This window comes from Achroia grisella, unplaced genomic scaffold (assembly GCF_030625045.1).
Source record: "Achroia grisella isolate CSIRO2021 unplaced genomic scaffold, CSIRO_AGI_Agris_v1 utg642, whole genome shotgun sequence".
Lineage (NCBI taxonomy): Eukaryota > Metazoa > Arthropoda > Insecta > Lepidoptera > Pyralidae > Achroia > Achroia grisella.
The window spans coordinates 1,900,631-1,925,406 of NW_026712979.1; the positions used below are offsets into that span (position 1 = coordinate 1,900,631).

A 24,776-nucleotide genomic window follows, 5' to 3' on the forward strand; every position below is an offset into this window, starting at 1 on the left:
GGCGGGGGAGGGGAGGGGCAGGGGGAGACGGGGGAATGGGGTACGAGGGGGGCAGCCACGCACCCCGCGCCGGCTCCCGTAGCGTCCTCTCGTAAAAAATGACGTACACCCTAAATACTAAATCACTTTAACCTAGGAATCTCTTACTCGAACCGTGAAACACTGGAATACCGAACTGAGGACTATCCTAATTAACAATTATGGACAAAAATTACAGGCCGGTTTTTTACGTTCGCTATAGTGGCGCGTCGCCCGTCGCGCTCTCTTTATCAGTCGGCCGGAGAGCGGGCGGCCGGCGCACGATGTGCACGAGATAATGGCAAAATTGTGATGTTTTTCTAAAATGTCATATTCGTCATTTGACAAATATTGATAACAGTCAAAATTATTTGCGACCGGGGTTCGGTTCAGGTTAAAACGAATCGGAGTACTCCGGCACGTCTATACGGCGGTAGATACTGGCCGGCTAGGAACACCATTCCGTAAGAGCCTAAAAGTCCTGAGCGACCGTCTTCAAACTTTCTTAGAACTAATCATTTCATTAAAATTCATTCCTTAAATTTTATGTCTCGACTCAGGATCGTTTTAGGATTGTACGGAAGGGCAGTATTAACGGAACATGAGACGAGCTTCAGTAATGATTGCCTGAAATGAAATGTAGAACAACCTGAATGCAACAATCACACTATGTTACATTATTGATCATATAAATCACAGGCTTCACTTACGCTAAATATGTACACGCAAACTCTCATCAACAACAGAAAAATGAAGAATTGAGCTTTGTGACTAATTGCTTATTCACTATATTAGAACTGCCAAGGCATATATCTATATTTTATTACAAAAGCATTATAGTTTAATGTTTGTGAAGAAAAATATCACAATTTCACCATTTTACGGGCTCACAGGTAAACCTAGAATACAGAACGGGTGTCACTTAGAACATAGTTTACTTCCGAAAACACATTTGTACATTTCATGACAAAATTCAACAGCATTCTACTAAGTCTTAATTACACGTTTCGTGCTCGTCTCGGCGAGCTGATAAAAGTAAAGATACAACTTCGGTATCAAACTTAAACACTGTAAAAAATTGAAAATCTGCATTGGATTTGACTTAATTAATTACATTTGTCATTTAAATAGAACTGCACCCGTTTAGGTGGGAGCGTGGTCGGCCTCGCGTGTTCTCAACTGTTGGTACTGTTCTGTTTGCTGTTGGGGCTACCATCGCGGTTGACAGTTGGGGCGAGGCGAGGCCGCGCCAGTCGGGCCGTCACGAGCACAACACATCACTGTGACATTGTCCTTATAGAGGCACGAGGCGTATTACGCGTCATCCTCCTCTTCTTCGCCTAATAATTCCTCTTCTACTTCTTCATCTGCAACAATTGATAGTCCACATATTAGTTTTAAGTTTTATTTTAATAATTTTTTAGAACTAATAAAAATAGAAATATTATTCCTAATCAATTCTGCTAGTTTTTATTATTCATATTTCTTTACTTAAAAATGGTAAACAATTACTACACAGTAGCGCTGTATGCGATAATAGTGCATTTGCAGCGTAATACGGTGTGATTAGTCAATGATTAGTATTTTATCGCGACCTTTACTAGATAGCGCTGGTCGATTACACGAACTAAAGTAAATGACCTATTTACGTTATTTATTTGCAAGTAACATAACCTCACCTTCGAGATCGTCATCCTCTCCTTCCCCTAATTCTTCGTCGTCCTCTTCGCCTTCCTCACCCTCAACTTCTTCATCGTCATCTTCTTCGCCCTCGCCTTCTCCTTCTAGATCTTCCTCGTCACTGTGTGGTTCGTCTTCGCCGCCGCCGCCATTTTCTTCCTTTCGCGCCTTTTTCGCTTCTGTTGGTTTATCCTAAAAAATACCATGAAATTTAGTCGGGTGCATTGAAACATATTATTTGTTGTTTTAACATGTTACAATATAGTGGAATACCTTGACATATCAAGAGCATGCGAGGAATTAACTGGCCATTAGCCAATTGATTTTAAATCTAAATATGTAATTATGACTAAAACAAACAATTCCATTTTAATTTATCGTGTAAAGGCTACAGGTTACATTCGACGTAATGAGACGCAGGTGACAAAGATTCGTAACGATAAAGAAGCGTGGGTCATTAGTTGTGTAGGGGAAAGAGCGACGGATAACGCGGCCCGGCGTCGTACGGCCTATTTTGCCGTGGCAATGTGGAACGGAACGCGGTCACCGCGCATACATAACCGTTCATAGAGCCGACTGGTAGACGCGTGGAGGAAACAACTGAAAAATAGCCTAAACGACAGCGTGACTAAACTTCTAGACGCATCGTTTCATTAGGATGCGTTATTTGATGAAATCAACATATTTTCCTAATCTTGTATTCGTAAGCCTGCAATAGCTCTTCATGCGTAGTAGTAGTATTATAGGTTATAATGAGTGAAAGAGACGGTAAATATTAAATATTCACACATTGGAATAAATTACGTAGTTTTTAGTATTCCCGCTCAATCTAATATCGTTAATTTCTCCATATTCCTATAACTTTATGCTATTATCGAATGAGAACATACTTATAGAACAAAGGAAACGTTTATTATACAAAACACCTACATGCAAATAATGCCGGGTCATTGACTACTTTTCTGTGTAAACTACCGAAATAAAATAACAATTGTGCAAATGCTGCAAACGTGACTAATTCATGGCATACGTGAATTTAATAGAATATGAAGTCGCTTGATAATAAGATAACAAGTTTAACCTAAACCAAACATCATAGCCGCGGCGCGGCGAATGCTACAAGCCAGTACAAACACTGACATTTGCCGGCCATGTTACTCGTCCGTCTAGCTAGCGTCACGCTGCCATGAACATAATGACTGTGAAAGTCTGAAATAACCATTGATTTTTATAAAATCAATAACATACACAAACAACACAGTCTATGGTGACTAGACAATATTTCTAATAATCATTCGAGACGTAAGCGCGTACATTCTCGCGCCATGTTTTTTTTTTTCTACCAAGGTCATGCTTCAGTATCGAATACGAGTAAACAATGCTACAGTAATAATTAAGTTATCCAATGTAACTAAAATACAAACTTAAGTTTAGAGACACCATAAAGTATCATGGTATTGACTCATCGATTACCTCACGCTAGCCATATCGTATCGTAACTGGTTAGAAAATGAAGTCCCAAAATACGCCGGTTTGTAGTGGCAGCTACAAGCGGCAAACCATATTAACCACGTGGAGTAAAGTAATAACACAAACTGAGATACATAAATTAATGTAAGGAGGCCCTTATTATAGCGTTCAATAAAATGGCGAGCGATTAAATGTATACATTTGTGTGACATGTGCACTCACCTCTGCTGCCCTTTTCGCTCCTTTTAGATCACTTTTCGCGTCCGCCTTCTCATCTCCGACCTTGTCAACGGCCACTTCACTGTTATTTTCATTGGTGCTCATGATTGTTCTGATTTTGGTTTTAATTACTAGTAGAAATAGACAAGTTGTTTGGCTGCCCAAATCCGACGCGCGACTGACTGAGCGAGTGAGCGGTGTGATGAGTTTGAAAACGAAGATGGCGCGAGCTTCTACAAGCCCCTCTGTGATTGGTCGAGCCGGTCGGCCATTAGCAAACTATGAGTAGCATGTGGGTGCAAAATATTGAGAACATGCTAATAAATATAAGCTTTGATCATAAAATAGCTACTGTATATCGTTTTGAAACAAATTTATAATAATTTGCCATCATAGATTACGTAAATGAATCCGTAAATAAAGTTATACTTTCCAAATTACAGATGCGGCGGCTGTGTTGGTTCCAAATATCACCACTGCGTGGCGTTACTAGCGTCGATATAAAAGCGGGAAAATAAAAAAGTTATTAGTTTGAGTACAGAATAATATACACGAATTTAGTTAGTACTCAGTAATATCTAATCTGATTGTTTAATTAGGGAAAGTGTCATAAAACTTGATATAGTTTTTATTGTTTGCATACGTAAATTAGAAGTATGAATTTAAGGTTTTGTTATCTATTTGTAGTTAATGCGTGTGAACCAGGGGTAGCCGCGCCGACTCGTATGTAACCGGCAAGCGTCGTAAATGATTGTTTATTTATCGGTTAGTTAATATTTTTACAATTCATTGTTTATTTATTACAAAAGTACTGACAACTGATAATTATTTAGAAGGTTGATAGCTAGTGAGACATATTTTAATCATATGGGACCAAGCCATTGGATTGTTACATTTTTTCTGTTATAATTATATAGGTATGTATGAAAAATAAAACAAAGTTCATGATAAATAGCAGACAAAAATGGCCTTTAACTTTTAATTAAATCGACGATCATGATTTTTTATCACTTATTAGTTTACATTGTTTTCAGATAGTCTATTCTGATAAAACATGAAAAAATGTTATTTAAGTAATTCACTAACAATTAGTAATATAGCGACCTGGCATGAATTTATAAAAAATCACTGTGCTATTATGAATAAAACTTACTAGATTTGTATATTATGGTATGATTTAAAATGACCCTAATGAATTTCCTATATATCATAAGATCATTTTTATTTAACCTATTGAAGGTGCCTAGAATACATAGAAATAGACGATTTTACAATGCAATGGACCCAGATCTATAATAAATCCATCTCACATTCTGTTCTCTTCACAATAAACAAAAATAAAACAAAAATCTATACATAACTATAAATATAATTTATTTACCACACAACTGAAAAACTTACAACTTCTTATTCACATTTGAAGGTAATGAAATTCACTTAAAATTACAGAAGTATAAATATTCATGAGTTTTGTCTATCATATAATAATATAAAAATGGGAGATTTTGTAATAAGAAAAGTTAACTATGAATATGACTTTATTTTTGCATTGATTTGAGAAATTCACTGTTTGAAGGGCAATCAGGCTATATATTATGTTAGTATATATATACAAAACTCAGTCATAAGCCCCAATCAAAACTGGGTCACGCCAGTAATTTATATATGGTACTAATAAGTATATAAATATATATATATACTTACTATTAATGTATAATTTACCTTTCAACCAACTTTTCAAGGTATAATGAGGTAAATATAAAATCATTTGTATGAAAAATTTGCTAACAAGCAATATAGCAACACAAAAAGTAATTGACTCATTTTACTTACTCAAAGTAGTGTCTGAAAATGACTACCGTTTCATATGCATAAAAGATATTTATTAACAAAAGAAAAAGTATGAAATAAAATTTGTGTATTGCAAACTAATGCTTTTAGTATTTGCTAATGAAATTCCTATGTTATTACAAGTCAACACAAATATAGGAACGCATGTAAAACAAATATACAATGGCATATTTTAATGACATTTTTATGACATCAATAGTTTTAGGTAAAACAACACTCATAAACAATAACCAAGCTATTACTATACTTAAACGCAATACATTAAGTTGCGAATGAAGCGAAATGTCGGCCATAGCAGAATAATGAAATGTTTAACAATATAAAATTGAGTAATCCTTGTATATTTATATAATACAATATCTTGGATGATAATTTGTACTAAGGTAACAATTGAATTGTTCCAATAACAGTCTTGCACAGTTTCAGACAAAAATTGTTTATTGTATATACGGTGAAAATAAGGCGATTGTACAGAAAAAAAATTGACATGTTGCGATACTAGATCGAGGCTATGTACTAATAGAGTAAAAGTGAATTTGTTGAATTTTAACCCAACAGTGTACTTAATAAAAATTTTAATTACATTTCCACAAACTTAACCCAACCTGTGACAGAATTGCAGTATTCGAATTTAGTGTTACTACTATGAAAAAAATACAATATTTTTACTTTTATTTATGTAATTGGAACGACAATCTGATGGCCCACGTGACTTTAAGCCGTAACAGTCACTTAAATAAGTGACATTTATATAAGCTACACTATACTACAAACAATAATAATAGTAAAAATTGCTACAAACAAAATAGTTCACAAGTATGAGACTACTTAAGTTATGATAAGTTATGTAAATATACATATACTTTTTGTAACTTTTAATTTAAGCTACTTTTCGGAACTCGCCCCAGTTGCTGTCAACCCAGTTACCAGGGGGATTTTGCGCTCGGAGTGGACGCCGAGGCAAATGGGTTCGGCCTGAGGTCCTAACCTTGACCCCCTTAGGAGGCTGCAAAAGCCCAGTGTCAAACATTACGTTTTAAAGTGACCCCGGTGCGTTGTACGTCCAGAGGACTAAGATGTCGTGTCTTTTATCCAGTAATTTGACTGCCTTATCTTTTTTGCCTTACCTTTATAGTTTACGAAGTAAGTGCCAGTTTCGGACAACGGGTCAGGTAAATTTGTGGCTTCGTGTAGGGCGACTCACTTTAATTTATTGCAGAAAATATTATAGACTGAATTGTCCTACTGAATAGAAAAAAAACTATAATAATAACAAAGTATTTTGACAGTCACGGCGATCTAGCACTTTACTTTCGATGGTTACGGGTTCGATCCCTCGCATGGTACAATCATTTGTATCCATGAATATAATTGTATCAGTCTGATTGTGAGTATTTTCTATGTATATGTATTTACAAAAAATAATCAATGTATTTGTATCCGTAACATAAGCTCTGCTTAGCTTGGGACTAGATGACTGTGTGTATGTTTTCAGATATCATTATTATATGTTCTTTAATATGTTATTCGTCTTTTCTCAGTTGACTCTTAGTCAACGCCGGTTTAAAACAATATGTACGTATTACAAAAATAATGAAATTTTCATTATTAAAAAAATAACAATTCTCTTTATTTTTCAGTTAAGTTAACCAAGCACAGGACATCACATAACTCCTAATATTGTCTTTATATTATCATTCTGTCAATAAGTATCTGTAGAGATCTGTACAGAATAATTTATTATGACTATCCTGCCGTTGATGCATTTAGATGTATGGCGTAACAAACTAACAACTACAGCCCATTTATCTAGAAATATCCTATATAATAGTACACATATGCAACTTCACACTTGATGCAACCCCTTAATACCCCTACCAAAATACGTACTCCCACGTGAAGTTGCATCAAGGGGTACGTGCGGCTATCAGTAAAAACAAGAACAAGAGCAATTTTCAAAATATTATTTTGGAAGGGGTATTAAGGGGTTGCATCAAGCGTGAAGTTCACGTACCCCCACGTGAAGTTGCATCAAGGGGTACGTGCGGCTTTTAGTAAAAACAAGAAAAAGAACAATTTCCAAAATATTATTTTATAACAATCATCACCGTAAAAGCACGGAGCACCGAGCACTATGACAGACCGCCACCCGTCACCTGTTCCGACTTCCCGCCCGTTCAGCTTTTGTCGTCATTTATAATATTAGTGTGATTGCTACTACTATAAGGGGTACGCAAGGTTTGAGGTCTTTTCTGAAGTGGTATGCAGCAAAAACTAATTGGGAACCAATGATCTAGAAAATTAATTAAAATAAAACCGTAAACCACAAAAATTATATTTATATACTTGTGTCAGTTTACGGCTAGATAGCATTGTGAATGGTTCTGGGCTCGTAACATTATTACATGCCATTATATTTTAAACTTGCAACTCCAATTTGCATAATCATGTAAGACACTTTGAACTCTTGAGACCACATCATCTAACATTATCAAACGCATATTATGATATAAAAAAAAGAACTCTTATACATATTTTTTATGACTATCCGTCTAGTTTAGTTCAACAGAACTGGCAAGAAAAGAATATTTTTTGTCAATTATTTATTATTTATTGACATATTGAGCGATAAGTAGGGTTGCAGGTTATAACTAGACGAGAAGGGCTCAAGATCGTGCCTTGGGAGAGGCCTATGTCCAGCAGTGGACTGCAATGGGTTGGTTATAATGATGAATACTTAATTATTTTGTTTAATTCCACTATAATTAGGCGACCGAACGCCAATACTAGGTTTCCAAACTATATCCGAATACTATTCAATGCGTGATGATACCTCGTTCAGAGGCGAAATACGTCGCAATATGGGTGCAGACTCAAAAACGGTCAGAATTTGATCACCAATAGAAAAGGTCGTAACAGTAGTCAAATATCCGCATAGAATATGTGTCTGATCTCACACATAATAATTGTAGCGAAATTAGACAAAAGAATATAAACCAATTAATTAGTGAAAGGTACTTATACTATAGCAAGAAAGGGAGTAAATAACAAGATGACTGCAAACAGGAATAAGTGGAAGAGAAAAACATATTACGCTGTACTCAAATAAATGGGATAAGGAAGAAGCAGATGGTGAGTTAGCGAAAAGAACTTCCGCAAAATAACATCTAATTCGTTAATATTTTTTGTTCTGTTATTCTTTTTACAAAATGCCTTTAACGGAAAGGCAAAGGGAACTGCGCCCATACAGCCATGTCTGCATGTTTTTGATCTTCTTAATTTTTTTTATATATGTCATGAATTGTTAAGATAATGTAGTCATATAGTGCAAAATAGTTTTTGAGTTCTTACTAATTCGTTAAAATATCATGATGAATGACAGATAAGTGTGCAAATGCTTGTCAGCTGCACCATGCAACAAAGCTACAGTAGAAATGTGGTTGTTGAGGTTAAAAGGTAGAGCAGTTGTTCTCGAAGTCCATATCGTCCTGGAAGCTGTGGTCGATCTCGATGCTTCGCGCTCTGTACAATGATGGTAGGAAATCGCTGAACACCGGACTGGGCAGTGACGACACGCTGTTCTTGCAGACAATCTGTATTGGAAACAAATATATAGTTAATTACAAATCAGGAATCGGAGGAAGACCGGTAGCTGTTACAATATTATATATATATATATCGTACTAGCTACCGGCCCCGACTCCGCACGAGTATACACATATTATACATATCCTCCTCTTGAATCACTCAATCTATTGCTAAAAACTATTAAATTCCGTTGCGTAGTTTAAAAGATTTAAGCGTGATAGCGACATTTTAAATGTACATGTATAATTTATTTATGCGATGCAAAACGCGGTTGTCAATAGACTGGAGGTCCATTTTATTTATTTTGACGATTCATTTTTTTTGTCTTCCCGCCAATGTATCGGCTAATTCGTTGTTGTTGCGGAGGTTTCGGTTAGAAGTTCTATTTAGGCGTCGAAAGTATATTGCTGGCCATCGTAGAATGAATTATTTGTTTTTTTTTTATGTTAATTTATATTAATTTTATATCTCAGGAATTTCTCTTATGCCGAATTCTTTCATTTTCAAAAGAAGGGGTCTGTATTAAAGAGCAGGACCTCTTTGTATGTGTAAATATCTATCTATCTATATCAGTATAATGTACTATGCCAGTGGTACTCAATTAGTTTTTGCTGCGTACCACTTCAGAAAAGACCTCAAACCTTGCGTACCACTTATTGTAGCAATCACGCTAATATTATAAATGACGACAAAAGCCGAACTAGCCCCCATCTGCCCCCCAACACCCGTTCCGACTTCCCGGATCGAGCGACGGGGGGCAGACGAATAACGAGATGCTGCAAGCGCGGGATAGTGCACGGTGGGTCGTAGTGCTCGGTGCTCCGTGATTTTACGATGATTATCGTTATAAATTAATATTTTAGAAAATGATCTTGTTTTTACTGACCACCGCACGTACCCCTTGATGCAACTCCACGTACCCCTGGCGGAACGAGTGCCCTTAATTAGGAAACACCGTACTATGCCAATACTCACCATTTCTAAACCTTTAAATTCAGGGTCCGCCTCTCGTTTCGGTATCCAGATCTTTACATCCTTGTCAAGACCACTAGTAGCTAGGACAGGGCAACGAGGATGTGCTTCTATACAATTTACCTGCAAGTACAGACAAATTCTTTTATTAGCAATATTAATGTCAGTCATTTTGGTATCTCTTACTGTCGCGTACAAGCAGCAACAAAACGCAACACGAAGGGAGCGTTCTGATTGGAGCGCACACCCATCCAATTTAAATACGCAACAAAAATACAGACTTTAAAAATCTATCCGATCGGTCTAACGTACTTTTGTTCACTCCACCAAAATTGTAATTTATAATAGTATTTACCCAATAAATTCAAGACTATAAGCAAAATCTATAATTTCAACTACCCTATAATTTGCTGAAGCCATTAACAACTACCATCTGAGCATTCGAGCCGCATCATCACGTACCACTTACTAATATTATAAACACAAAAGTGAGTATGATTTGATGTATGTAACAATTATCCTTCACGCAAAAACTACTGAAGCTTCATCAAAATCGATGAAACTTTACAGTAATATTTAGAGAGTAGATTTTAATGTTTCCGTGCGAAACCTAGACGGGTCTGTATAATTTAATGCCTAGTCCTATAAAAAACCTCATTGATTCATAATTTAAGTGCTACACTCCTGTCGGTGGAGCTCTTGCCGCTTTCCGCGTGATGATGATAAAAGACCGACGACGACTTTCGACGATCTCGGCGGTCTACCGGTCTAGTATGCCGCGTTATGTCCGGTGGTCGCGGGTTCGATTCCTCGCACGGCACAAATATTTGTATTCATGAGTATGACTGTTTGTATCGGTCTGGGTATTTTCTATGTATAATATTTATCAGCTATCTAGTACCCATAACACAAGCTTTAGCTAGCTTATCTTCATGGTCTAGATGGCGCAGTGTGAATTGTCAAAAAAAAACTTTAAATGAAACTTGTACTCACAATGCCATTATCATCCCCCCGCATCCACTGTACAATGGACTCCGATTTCTTCTCCCAAATATATATATGGGAGCAGTCCGAACCAGAGACGATATATTCACTGTTAGGTCCGAAGAACGAGACGCCTTTGAAGGTAGCGCAGTTCCGGTGTCCACTATATCGATGAGTGAAGCCTTGCTTCTCTTCGTTTACGTCATCTCTGCAAAACATACATAAAACAAACATAAATATTACATTACCAGTTTGGTACCATCATCATTACATAGTATAAAATAAAGTCGTTGTCGCTGTCTGTCCCTATGTATGCTTAAATCTTTAAAACTACGCAACGGATTTTGAAGCTTATTTTTTAATAAAAGATAGTGATTCTAGAGGAAGATTTATATATATATTATAATACGTGTACGTACACCCGTGCGAAGCCGGGGCGTAAAGTCGATATTTCATATAGCCTTTCATCTCCCTTTTCAACCTTATAGCACCCTTTTTTCTGATTAAAACATTCTAGACTATATGTGTACCAAATTTCATATATAAAATATATATTATAATACATGTACGTACACCCGTGCGAAGCCGGGGCGAGTGGCTAGTAGCACATAAAACACAATGCTGTTTTATTGGATTCACATAGATCACATATAAATAAATCCTGGCCGAGCAGGCCCCCATTGCTCGTGAACTGAATCTATGCAATCGGTTTCCAAATCCAGACATATTTACATTAATTTTCACAGAATGGCAATGGATTACTTAAGTAATGCGTATTTTTTTTAAGTTATTCTTTTAATTACATGTAATATTGGTTAAGTTTGTACCTCATTGAACTGGAACCTGTTTTAAGTTAATGTTTCTGTAATTAAAGGTTTCTGAATCCTACGACACAAGCCTTGAGCTTAGTGCAGGGATTGCTGTTAAATATTTTGTCTATAATCATTGATGTAAAGTGTACAAATAAATAAAATAAAGTGTTGTGATTTTCTTATGTATGTAGATAATAAATAAATAATGATGATAGATTAAAATATGTATTTAAGTGTTTATATCGGTTGTCTAGTACTCATAACACAAGCTTTGCTTAGCATGGGACTAGATGGCTCTGTGTGTATTATCCAGAGTTCTTATTATTAGTATAGTAGTGCATAGCGATTTCTATGGTGATTATCACATGACTCTTACTTGTTATACCGTAATTATTTACATAAAAGAACATCTATTAAAAAGAGCAACACACAAGTTTCTTGCTCATTCTTCTTGTGATGAATCTGCATTCCGAATGAGTGGTAGAATCAAAATATGACTATTCAAAAGTGCTTGTAATGAGTTTATTCGAATAAAGAATATTTCTATTTTTATAACAAATAGAAATAATCTTAATAGGACTTTTGTAGTAGTCATATTTTTTTATTCTACTACTCATTCGGAACGCAGACTCATTATAAGAAGAACGAGCAAGAAACTTGGGTGTTGCTCTTTTAAATAATTGTTCAGAATTACACTTTGAAGAATTTTGTATGAATACAAACTGCCAAATAGAAAAGTTGACAAATAAATGATTAGTTTTTTGAGTAACAAAATAAGCCAGCCATAGTTATCAGAGCAGACCAGTTCCAACAAGAAATAGAAGAATTACTATTTCATAAGGAATTATATATGTATACATATATAATTTAAAACAGTATACATATATGTATACTGTTTTAAATTTGACGCGGTCATCATTTATACCACATACTCATCATATAATCAACGGGTAAACTGAGTTTACCAGTGATCATGATGGTTGAAACACTGCCGAAATATCGGGAACTCAGCAAATAAATATAAAACGTGGTAAGATCCCGTGATTTTTACTAATTATACGTATAAATATTATATATGTACTTGCATTATATTATATATGTACTAGTCTGTTTTTGTAAATACATTTGCAATAGTCCCGTCTCTTTCTTAATGGAGTAACGGTATTATTATAATACGATATAAGTGCGTTATGATGGTTATAACACACGGCGGAATTTCAGCCCGAACCGAAGGCGAGGGCGTAAGTGAGCCGAGTGTGTTAAATACGCACGTATACCGTACGACGGATTTCAACACATTTGATTTTAAAGAAACTGAATCATAAAACTGTGACGCACACTCACATTCCCGCTGTTTTATTTTTTTAAATCGGGGCGCGGCACACTGTCATCTTAAAATTGATAAAAAAAAATAATGTGTTTATGGAATATAATTTCAACTGCGTTTTATCTGCTTTATATGTGGAAAACTGTGAAAGATCCACTTCATAAGAGCAAGTGTGTTGAAATAGAATAAACCATAGACAAAATAATACAGAGAACCTTGGCACAGCCTGTACTCGGTACCAACATGACTGTAACAAAAGAAGCAATAACTGGACAATTCACGCAGCACCATATAGACGGAAGCTAAGTAGACATGTTCAGGATATACACAAGTGATAGATATACTTAAAATATTTTTTAAAATAAATATAGTAATCACCCAGATAATACAAATCATATTAATGAGTATACCATGCCTCTATCGTGCCAGGAATCGAACCCGCGTCGAATTATCGCGGTGCCAGCCCACCGAGACCGAAAATAAACTATCTTATATATAAAATTCTCGTGTCACAGTTTTCGTTCCCATACTCCTCCGAAACGGCTTGACCGATTCTCATGAAATTTTGTGAGCGTATTGAGTAGGTCTGAGAATCGGCCAACATCTATTTTTCATCCCCCTAAATGTTAGGGGCAGTCCACCCCTAAATTTTTTTTTTTATTTTAAGGCAAAACGACGTTTGCCGGGACAGCTAGTTAACTAATAAAAAAATGTACTGTGTCCCTTTAAAGGAAGCCATATTCAATTTAATGTGATGCCTAATAGCATCAGCAGGGATTCAAGAGTCTTTGAGCGTAAAATCTTGTAGTTGTCTTGTATTTGTACCTCGGCAAGTAGTTCATTCAACAATCTAAGTAAATTGTTGAATGAACTACTTGCCGAGGTTTTCTCTAGAGATTACAGCATGGGGTTTCCAAGAAGGGTATATTAAGGGCTCTTAGGGTATAAGCTATGGTAAAAGGAGTATATAAGCTATGGTTACCATCAGATGAGCCGTAAGCTTGTTTGACAACTTTTTTTTTTAATTTTAAGGTCCTCTTAGGCTAATTGGTTACAATCAATTCCTGTGTAATTCCTGTGTACGTATTTACTTACGTACACGTCTTTTGGTGTTTCAAGAGACTATAGGCTACGGTTACCATATGGCATATGCTGGTGGTCACTCTATTCTCCCAATTTTTATTTAAACAATTCTGTATTATTGTAAACATGTACAACATTTATTTGAAAAGAATACGAGCTGAGTTTCTCGTCAGTTCTTCTCATTTCGAAATCATTCCGAACTGACGGTAGATTTGATATATCATAAGAGTCTGTAATAGACCTACATGAATAAAGATATTTTGAATTTGAATTTGAAGATGGGTCGTAAGCTTGTTTGACACATTTTTTCTTTTTCTTTTTTTTTTTTTAATATTAGGGTCCTCTTAGTGTTAGTCTCCTTAGTTACAATCAATTCATGTACTCACATATCGTACACGTCTCTTTTAGTATCGTATAGAAATATATCTTCGTCATTGTAGGAGACTAGTATCTCGGACCCGTTGTGGTTGTATATGGCGCACGTGAGATGCATCTTCGAATACCGCGATTTTCTTACGTCCGTCTAGAAATAATAATGACATAATAATAAATCTGGACAATTCACACAGCGCCATCTAGTCGCAGAGCAGAGTTTGTGTTATAGGTACTAAACAACTTATATAAATCACTGCACACTGATAATAATAACATCACTGGACAATTTACTCAGTCCCATCTAGTCGCAAGCTAACCTTAGCATAAGAAATAGTAATAATTACACTTCCAATCACATAAAAAAAACCCTAGACTGCACCATTTAGTCCCAAGGTAAGTAGAATTTAGGTTATGTGTACTAAATAACTGATATAGATACATAGATACATTTTTTTGTAAATACATACATAATATACAAAGAGAACACCCAGGCCGATACAAACAATCATACTTATGAATACAAATGTTGGTACCGTGCGAGGAATCGAACCCGTGACCATCGGAAGTAAAGCGGTGTGCTAAACCGCTAGATCAGTGAGGTCGAAAAAATAAATACTTGTAGATATCTATAAAGATTCAAAATCATCATTCTATCTATACATTATTTATATTGATAACGGACTCCTAACTACCTCTCTCGACGTTAATTTTAAACATTCACATCAGTTATAAATACGTATGTTTAAAAATAACTTCGTTACGTCATACTAGTGAACGGGTGCTGACTGTGGCGACTGGTCTGTTTAAGTTACACTGATTATACTTTTTGCATTTGCAATAGCATATGTTGGTGGGCACTCTAATAACAGATTCAATTTAATTTAATTTAAAATGAATCTGTATTTTTGTATGTACAACCGTATTTGAAAAGAATACGAGCTGAGTTTTTGGTCAGTTCTTCTCATATCGAAATCATTCCGAACTGACGGTAGGTTTGACATATCATAAGAGTCTGTAATAGACCTACGTGAATAAAGATATTTTGATTTTTTTTTAAGTATACTTACATTGTCTATGAAGGGAGGGGGGCAGTACATATGGAGGGGTTTTGTACACTTCCGTCGGTCGTATGTACGCAGGAACTTGTCGCGACCACCAACGATCACTTCGTGGATATCCAGCGGGTGACCGTGGATGGTGTACAGTGGTATCGGCGCGTCTCGCTTCGGTTCTTTCACTACCATCAACCTGGAATTGTTTTTTATATAATTTGAATGAAAAAGAAGCTGCCTATTAGCTGGTAGGGTGGTATTCCACGCAGTTCTGGATACCATCATGATAAGTTCCCGGTGAATTTTTCGCGGCTAACTGACCAGACCTCAAGTTCATCTTATCATCATCCACTGGTATCCAGCGTAGACAGTTAGCGTAGGCTGGTGTGCCATTCCATTAAGAAAGAAACCATCACCTATATGCGGAAGCAGATTGTTAGTAATGCGGTCTGATGACTCCATTGCTAGCATTGTACCTACTATGTAATATTGACCTACATGCGGTTCCCCCTGGATACCATCATAATAAATTCCTGGCGAGTTGATCACAATGAGGCCAACTGATCTGACCTCATGCTTAAACCGTACTCCGCTAGCGTAAACCGTTAGCGCAGGCGGGTGCACTATTCCGTAATCATCATCATCATTACCTTGTCTTCATATCATTATTTGGGGTCGGCGTACTGTGTCTTCCTCCACTGATCCCTAAGAGCCGTCATATCTTAGCAATTCTGGTCGTGTGAAAGATGATAAGTATGAAAGGAGAGTACTTTCATACATATCATCTTTCACACAATCCATGAATTTTTTTTGGTCCTTATCTCCATCGTCCCGCGTCATTCTATAATCGTCTATATAAAAAAAATCTGTTTGTCGTACCTGGCCGCGTGGTGTTCGCGCACGTCGCACTGCATGACGAGGCCGTCCTCGCCGGCGGACAGCACGAGGTGCGGCTCGGCGGGCGACACGTGCAGCTCGTGCGTGTCCGGTACGTGATCGACGGGAGACGTACCTGGCCGCGTGGTGTTCGCGCACGTCGCACTGCATGACGAGGCCGTCCTCGCCGGCGGACAGCACGAGGTGCGGCTCGGCGGGCGACACGTGCAGCTCGTGCGTGTCCGGTACGTGATCGACGGGAGACGTACCTGGCCGCGTGGTGTTCGCGCACGTCGCACTGCATGACGAGGCCGTCCTCGCCGGCGGACAGCACGAGGTGCGGCTCGGCGGGCGACACGTGCAGCTCGTGCGTGTCCGGTACGTGATCGACGGGAGACGTACCTGGCCGCGTGGTGTTCGCGCACGTCGCACTGCATGACGAGGCCGTCCTCGCCGGCGGACAGCACGAGGTGCGGCTCGGCGGGCGACACGTGCAGCTCGTGCGTGTCCGGTACGTGATCGACGGGAGACGTACCTGGCCGCGTGGTGTTCGCGCACGTCGCACTGCATGACGAGGCCGTCCTCGCCGGCGGACAGCACGAGGTGCGGCTCGGCGGGCGACACGTGCAGCTTGTGCGCGGCGCGCGCGTGTGCTCCGAGCCTCCGCCGCGTGGCGCTGCCGCCGCTGGCCGCGCACTGCACCAGCCGCACCTACGTGCACATACACGCTCGTCACACTCCTCGCACTCCTCACACTCAGACTCCTTACTTTCCGATGGTCGGTGTTAATGTATTTACAAAAGAGGATAGGTTTGTACATGTATGTACATTTATTTATATCAAATGTGTAGTAAAAAATACTACACAAGCTCTATATAGGGGTTGTTGCTACAATTGTTGATAATGATAATTGATAGTGATAATTGATAGTTATAATTGATAATCTACGGGGATAATAAATAAAAGATACGTCCCGTAGTGAGCGCTTGATGTTACACACTGATTTATTGTATAGTAATATATGTATAGTGAAATGATATATACTATGTAAGTGATAATTTATAAGTATATTATTGTTTAGTGTACGGTGTTCCGTACACTCTACTTGAAGTGGGACTTGATGGTGCTGTGCTAATTGTCCTAAGATATTGTTATCATTATTATTATTAACCGTCGCATCTCAGTCCTACAATTCGATTCTAGATATGATGGACACACTCGGCTTTTTTTTATTAAATTATATATACATATATATACTCCTTACTTATATTATAAATGCGAAAGTAACTCTGTCTGTCTGTCTGTCTCACTTTCACGCCAAAACTACTGAACCGATTTAAGTGAAACTTGGTACACATATAGTCTAGAATCTGAGAAAGAACATAGGCTACTTTTTAATCCAAGAAAAGGGTTGTAAGGGGATGAAAGGTTATATGGAAATATCGACAATTTACGGGGACGGAGTCGCAGGCACATCTAGTATATATATATTATATAATAACTATATAGGTTCTATTCTTGGAACACTATTTTTTTTTATTGGTGACTTGGGCTATTGTGTGCGCCTGTAACACTGTGAGTGCTACAGGCGCACCTCACAATATCACACTCTCAACATATTAATAATGTGTTAATTTTGTTCAATACTAGCTACTTGCCCCGGCTTCGCCCGGGTGTACATGTATTATCCTTCCTGTATGTATAAACCTTCCTCTTGAATCACTCTATCTATTTAAAAAAAACCGCTTCAAAATCCGTTGCCTAGTTATAAAGATTTAAGCATACATAGGGACGGACAGACAGCGACAGCGATTTTATTTTATTTTATACTATGTAATGTAATAATGATGACTGTCTGACCCGCGTAACTTCGTCTACATTATATTTTCCCCGTTTTTGCAACATTCTTCATATCGTTGTTGTCTGAAGTTATAAGACATCTCAAAATCGGATCAGTAATACCAGAGGTTGCACCGAATATAAACTCCTACGGTCTTATTATAAAAAATCTGTTAAAACTCGGACGAAACGTGGTCTAAATGGTCGTGGTTTAAACCATTCCTAAAGTTAATACTTCGAATAAACCTAACATTATTACGAATCCAGATCTAACAGAGGACTACTTAGTACTATATATAAATCGTTCATTATGTATTAAGTAGGAGTCCTATACGGAGAAAAGGAACGGCGAGATATTTTTATTGGATCGTTCGAATGATGACTATTTCAAAGTCAAATGATAAAAATAACAATTAACGTCTTTTATATATTTTTATTGGCGTAAAATTTGCTTTAAATATATTTTTAATTTAGTTAAAATATTTTTCCAAAAACAACAACTTAAAATAGAATTTTTAAAATGGAGTTTGAATTTTTGCATTTAGACCACTGTTAAACTAGGGGCATCGCAGGTCTAACTTTAGACCATAGACGAATCACGATTTAGAGATAAACTTCATTTTGTAATAAGGAATACATTAGTGAATGGTTTATTACTAGTGCTAAACCAGATTTATCTAAGACATTTTGTAATAAGGCCGCTAAAGTTCTCTTTAAATAAAATTCAAATTCGCTCAAGGTGACTGTCGTACCTACGATATGAACTTACCTGACCATCCCGCGCACACGTAACAATATTAAGTTGACTTCCAGAGTTTAAATATAAAAATCTACTTTGGAACACGTTGGATTTATGGCCAGTTTTGATTGACTGCAACGGAATATTCCGCGCCCAATCCCATACTATGACGTTTGTGTCATCAGAGCCTGATGCCAGAAGCTTACCTAAAAATTTTTTTTTTATGAGCACGAATTTTTAAGAATAAAAGCTCCGCTCAACATGACCTGAGGGAGGAAGGGGATTGTTAGTAATGGGAACTAGTAATCCCTATTGCTAGCAAAGTACCATGTTAGGTCGACCTCCACGCGATTCCCCCTGGAAACTATTCTGATAAATTCCTGGTGAATTTGTCACGATGGGCTAACTGACCTGACCTCATGCTCATCCTATCATCCTCCACTGGTGCCCCGCCAGCGTAAACCGTTAGCGCAGGCGGGTGTACCATTCCATTATAATACATAAAAAAGTCCTTAAATATCTTCCTTGGAAAGTACATATTCTATTCCAAGGAGACCCATCAAAAGACAAACATCGTTCCTAAGAATATCCTTTAATTCTTAAACCCTGACGGGTCTAGGGACCGAACTCTGCAAAGGGGCCGAACTCTGGGCGAACACAATGGATGAAACTACCTTACGTGCAGTGATAACCATTGCGCCAGTTACGCTGCCGGGGAGCTTCCACTAGTGGAGGATAATGAGGATGAGCATGAGGTGACCATCAGTGAGCCCATCGTGACAAATTCACCAGGAATTTATCAGAATGGTTTCCAGGGGGAACCGCGTGGACGTCTACTTTCCAGGGTACATTGCTAGCAATGTGGCCATCAATCCACATTCTTAACAATCACCTTCCCCCCCCCCCCTCTTAATTAAATATCAGGGGAAGGTAATTAAATATCAGGGGAAGGTAATTAAATATCAGGGGAAGGTAATTAAATATCAGGGGAAGGTAATTAAATATTAGGTTAAACATACCTTCGGGGTGAAAATTTATAGAATTGACACAGCCTGCATGCGCATTCAGGTGGTGTAAACTGTCAAGTCTGTACACGGCGTGCAGCGAGCCGTAGAACCTCTTCTCAAACATAACATCAGGTTTCGTTTGGTTACCGTATGGAAATGTCAAACCAAGCTCTCGTTTTATTAGTTCTGGAACAATGGACATTTTACTTTAATTAATTACTAGTTTTTTCATGTAACTGTCTATTGACAGTCTCGGTAGTTGCTAGACTACGAACCTATGATCATCAGAAGTAAGGCGGTGCTAAACCGCTAGATCACCGAGGTCTTCAGTACACGTGTTAGATACTAAGGACATTACACAATTTAAAAGATCTAAGTGAACAGAATGGACGCGACTTCATTTTATACTATGTAAATAAATAAATATTTACGTACCTTTACACAAATGGTAATTATGTTTAGGCCGAACCTTAAACAATACACTAGGTGGTTTATGGGATTCGTCCAATTCCATGGACCTATCCCAGTGGCCATCATCATCGCTGTCAGTGTCTCCTGACTGCAACCGATTCATGTTACTCCCACTACTGGAATCATCATCACTGTACGAAGAAAATGATGATGGTGACCTGTATAATAGAAAAGAAATAATCTATACATATAAATAAAATTGGAGCGTCTGTTTGTAATATTGAAATAACCATTTTTTACTGCATGTATATGAATACGGTACATACACAGAAAATTACAGTTTTTACAATTTATGTATGTTTGTATACTTGTTCCGGTTAATTTCTGAAATGGCTGAACTGATTTTTACGTGACTTTTATTGGCAGGTAGCTGATGTACTAAAGAGTAACTTAGGCTACGTTTATTTTAGAAAACTAAAGTAAAATTCCACGCGGACGAAATCGTGCATCAAAATGAGTATACTAAAATAAAATAATATAACGCGAGAGGACGTAAGGTACTGCTGAAGGCCAACACCTGCGAGTTTAGTCTAAGGGCACAGCTAGGGGGCTCGAACCTTACCTCAGGCCGTCATAATTTTGATTCCTGATGAAAACAGGCATGAATGGAAGAGAAAACATATTGCACCGACCCCAAATAAATAGGATAAGGAAGAAGCAGATGCTAGTCATCATCTGCTTTTTCCTTGTCCCATCTAAATATATATAACTCAAAGGTGACTGACATAGTGGTCTATCAAGGCAGAGCCTAAACCACTGGATGGATCAGGCTGAAATTTGGCATGCAGGTAAATGTTATGATGTAGGCATCTGCTAAGAAAATAATTTTGATTAATTCTACCCCTAATTCTACCTCTAAAGGGATAAAATAGAGGTGCTTTGCTTGCATAAATCTAATATGACGTAGCCATCCCCTAAGAAAGGGTTTTAATAAATTCCAACCCTAATGGGGTAAATTAACGCGAGCGAAGCCGCGAGCAAAAGCTAGTTTATTACAAAAGTGAAATTGTATTAGTCTGTCAGTGTTTATTATCTATTCATAACTAATGGAATCTTAAATAAATTTGTAATGAGTGGTCATGGTCTATATATTATCTCTAAAAATACAGATAAAGATAATAAACCATAATCATTCAGTAACTAATACTGTAATTATTAATAAGAACACATTGTATTAATGTGCCTGACTTATTCTTATCTTTATTACATATGTTAATATGATTTAAAATTGCATGTCATTGTTTATAATTAAAATATAGTTTTTTATTATTATGTCTTTAACTTTAACATGTAATATTATGAAATAAAACATGTTTCGAAACAACGTGTAGCTACCTACACAAATACACTTTATTAATAACCAAAATATAAAATATTTGTAAGGCTGAAAGGAAATTTCCAGGACCATAAAAGTAGTTAAAGAAAAATAAATTTATATAGTAGTAGAATGTAGCCACATCTGTTACACTACATTGTGTACATTTCCCTAACTTAGGCATTGGCTAAATGCGGAGGCAAAGCCAAAGATGGAGGAGGAGAAAAAAGAAATGTATCCACATCTGTTGCACATATATGACAGTTATATAAATATAAATTGTTTGACATGTTAATGATATAGCACCTGTAAAGACTCAATTTAAATCTGAAATTTATATCACAAATTTTTATTGGCTTAAAAGACATTTATGCATGGGATTTTATTCACTAATGAGAAACATTAAAGTAAAATGAGAGTTTCCTCACTGGCAACTTACAAGGATTATTTAAAAGAGCAACACACAAGTTTCTTGCTCGTTCTTCTTGTGATGAGACAGAAAAAATTGTTTTGACTATTCAAAAGTGCTTAAATTAAGTTTATTTGAATAAATTATTTTCTGTTCTATTCTACTGGAGGTACAATTCTCTCCCATCAACACTCCCATGACAAATCAGTGAGCCGATTGCAAGATATATTTTCATATATATCTTGCAATCGGCTCACTGATTTGTCAAAGACTATAACGAAATAGAGTGTTTACCCATTTAAAGGCTTTGTAAGTTTGTTGGTTTTATATCAACTTTTTGTTTGGTAGGAAGAGGGATTATCTTCAAAGGAGAACAGCCCTTCTATTTTTTAATGGATTAGTGAATCCACTGTGCACACAGTGTATACCAATAGTGTAACAAGGGATGATATGGTGGGAACAAAATGAGGTCAGCCTATTGTGTCAAATTCATTAGAGTAACCACAAAAGTTTGAGCATTCATTCTAGTATTTTTTTTATACCATGTAGGTGGCAAACAAGCATAAAGCTCATCTGATGATAAACAGGTCCCATAGCCTATGCACACCTGAAACACCATAGCTGTCATGAATTTGTCTATATGTAATATATTTATTCATGTATTTGTCTATATATAATACTATTTTAGCATATATAATAGTGAATAAACTAATTAATTAGTTTTTTATTTTTAATTACTTTGTAGAAATAAGTGGGTAGGTCATGCCTTTTTTAGGCACCAAGCATCATTTAAGCTGTTACAACAGAATACTGTACCCAGTCAATCTCTGTTATGTTCAATCAATTAATCATTATTATGATCAATGACTAAGATTACTAATTTTAATTTTAATATTTACAATTTTTGTTTGGGTAATAATTTTAACTGTTAATCAGATTAACTTTGGGCCAACACTGATTTACAATCTAATATTAATACACCAATTATATATATATTTATTATTAATATATTAATGTATACAGGATATGAGGGGTATATCAACATTGCCTTTTACAAAAAGGTGGACAATAAATTTGTCTGCCACAGTAAACAGTTAAATATATCAATGTAAATTACAAAACAAATTACTATTAAATACAAACAATAACAAATGTTATAACTGTGCAACAGATTTTGTTTATTTCTATCCAAATGAAGGTTAGCATATATATTGAAGTTTAGGCAGAGGTTATACTAGTTATTTTTAAATATCATTATGTTTTTAACAAAGTTGGAGGAACAAAGTACTTTTTTATATTTTTATTGTGGGTTTTGGGTTATTGTCGATGCTAAGACCTGTAGCACTGCAACCAGCTAGTCTTAGATCTTATTATTATATAATTTATATAATAAATATAATAATATTATAAATATGAAAGTTTGTGGGTATGGATGGATGTTTGTTACTCTTTCATGCAAAAACTACTGAACTAATTTTGATGAAACTTGACAGTAATATAGCTTATGAACAGAATAACATATAGGCTATATTTTTTAATATAAAAAATTATAATGTAAAAACTTGACATTCATAAGCGGCTAAAATGTCCTACATGAATAAATTATTTTTTAATTTGAATTTATTTCAATTTAATGACGGAGAAACCAAACCAACAATGGCCACATCTAGTATTTACTAATAATAAATAAATACACACCCACTATGAGACATATTAGAAAATAATCCAAACAGTCTCTGTTCATTATCTTCACTATCTGCTGCTGAACTGCTGCTCATCTGCGGACCAGTATTGAGTACAGTTTCCTCTGCTGATAAATCATCAGAATCTCTAGAAGTATCATTACTATCAGAGTCTCTACCAGGCGTTTTTCTTTTCCTATAATTTCGACCGCGTCTGACATTCTTAATATCCGAAAGTATGGCACGCACGTTACTACTAGTTGATGCTGCGTTGACGAGCTCATTGGATGGGCCCTCGCTTGTTCTTGTGAGTCGGTCGTCGCTGCTGGTGCTCTCAGATTTGTCAGCATACACTCCGCTGTCAACATTGTCATCTTTCTCTTCTTTAATACTAGACGAAGCTTGAATGACAGAATGAAACAAAAAAGGTGTATTTACGTCACACACGTTAGCCCACGGTACGATCGGCCAAATGTTAACAAATTACCTGCATCTTCACTACAGTCCTGAGAGCTCCCATCGTTTAATTTCAACTTTTTACTACTTAATGTAGACCTAAGTGGGGAATCTTGAGTTTCGCCGTCAGTAGAAGGGTTATCTTCCATCTTTAGTTACCCTAAAATTGTATATCACAACAGTAAGTATTCTAAAGGTAAATAAATAAATCGTTATACTAAAAACAACAATTAACTAATTTAACAACTAAAACCGAAGTTCGATAAGAAGTCTAAAAATGATATTTTTATTTTGTTTAACTTTTACGGCTCTGAAACTGTGTTGCCACTTGTCAAACACTTATCTGAACCTGATATTCCTTAAGAAATAGATCAGTGAGTGGCATTTATAATCAATAAAAATATGTATTATATCAAGTGGAAATTATTAATTGAAAATCAACCTATTGTAAATAATTTTTGTTTTCCAAAATATGAATAAACACTTTCATCTTAGACGATATTTTATCCGATTTTTTCATCTAAGTGATCTAAAGACTATAAGACCAAGTG

General features: G+C 36.5%; 2 protein-coding genes across 2 annotated transcripts; both read right to left on the bottom strand.

Moving 5' to 3' along the window:
* Positions 1-1,223: 1,223 nt before the first annotated feature.
* On the bottom strand, positions 1,224-3,564 carry LOC131849381 (acidic leucine-rich nuclear phosphoprotein 32 family member B). The gene is made up of 3 exons (XM_059199449.1): positions 3,391-3,564; positions 1,698-1,890; positions 1,224-1,385 (listed from the first exon to the last, which is right to left on the bottom strand). The coding sequence occupies exons 1-3, from the start codon at positions 3,490-3,492 to the stop codon at positions 1,333-1,335; spliced, it is 348 nt and encodes a 115-aa protein (XP_059055432.1). The 5' UTR covers positions 3,493-3,564; the 3' UTR covers positions 1,224-1,332.
* A 4,308-nt stretch (positions 3,565-7,872) lies between these two features.
* Positions 7,873-24,542, bottom strand: LOC131849426 (DDB1- and CUL4-associated factor 8). The gene is made up of 11 exons (XM_059199503.1): positions 24,257-24,542; positions 23,786-24,170; positions 20,328-20,521; positions 19,905-20,078; positions 18,916-19,091; positions 16,843-17,018; positions 15,447-15,627; positions 14,391-14,527; positions 10,792-10,990; positions 9,802-9,921; positions 7,873-8,831 (listed from the first exon to the last, which is right to left on the bottom strand). The coding sequence occupies exons 1-11, from the start codon at positions 24,372-24,374 to the stop codon at positions 8,688-8,690; spliced, it is 2,004 nt and encodes a 667-aa protein (XP_059055486.1). The 5' UTR covers positions 24,375-24,542; the 3' UTR covers positions 7,873-8,687.
* Between the last annotated feature and the right edge of the window lie 234 nt (positions 24,543-24,776).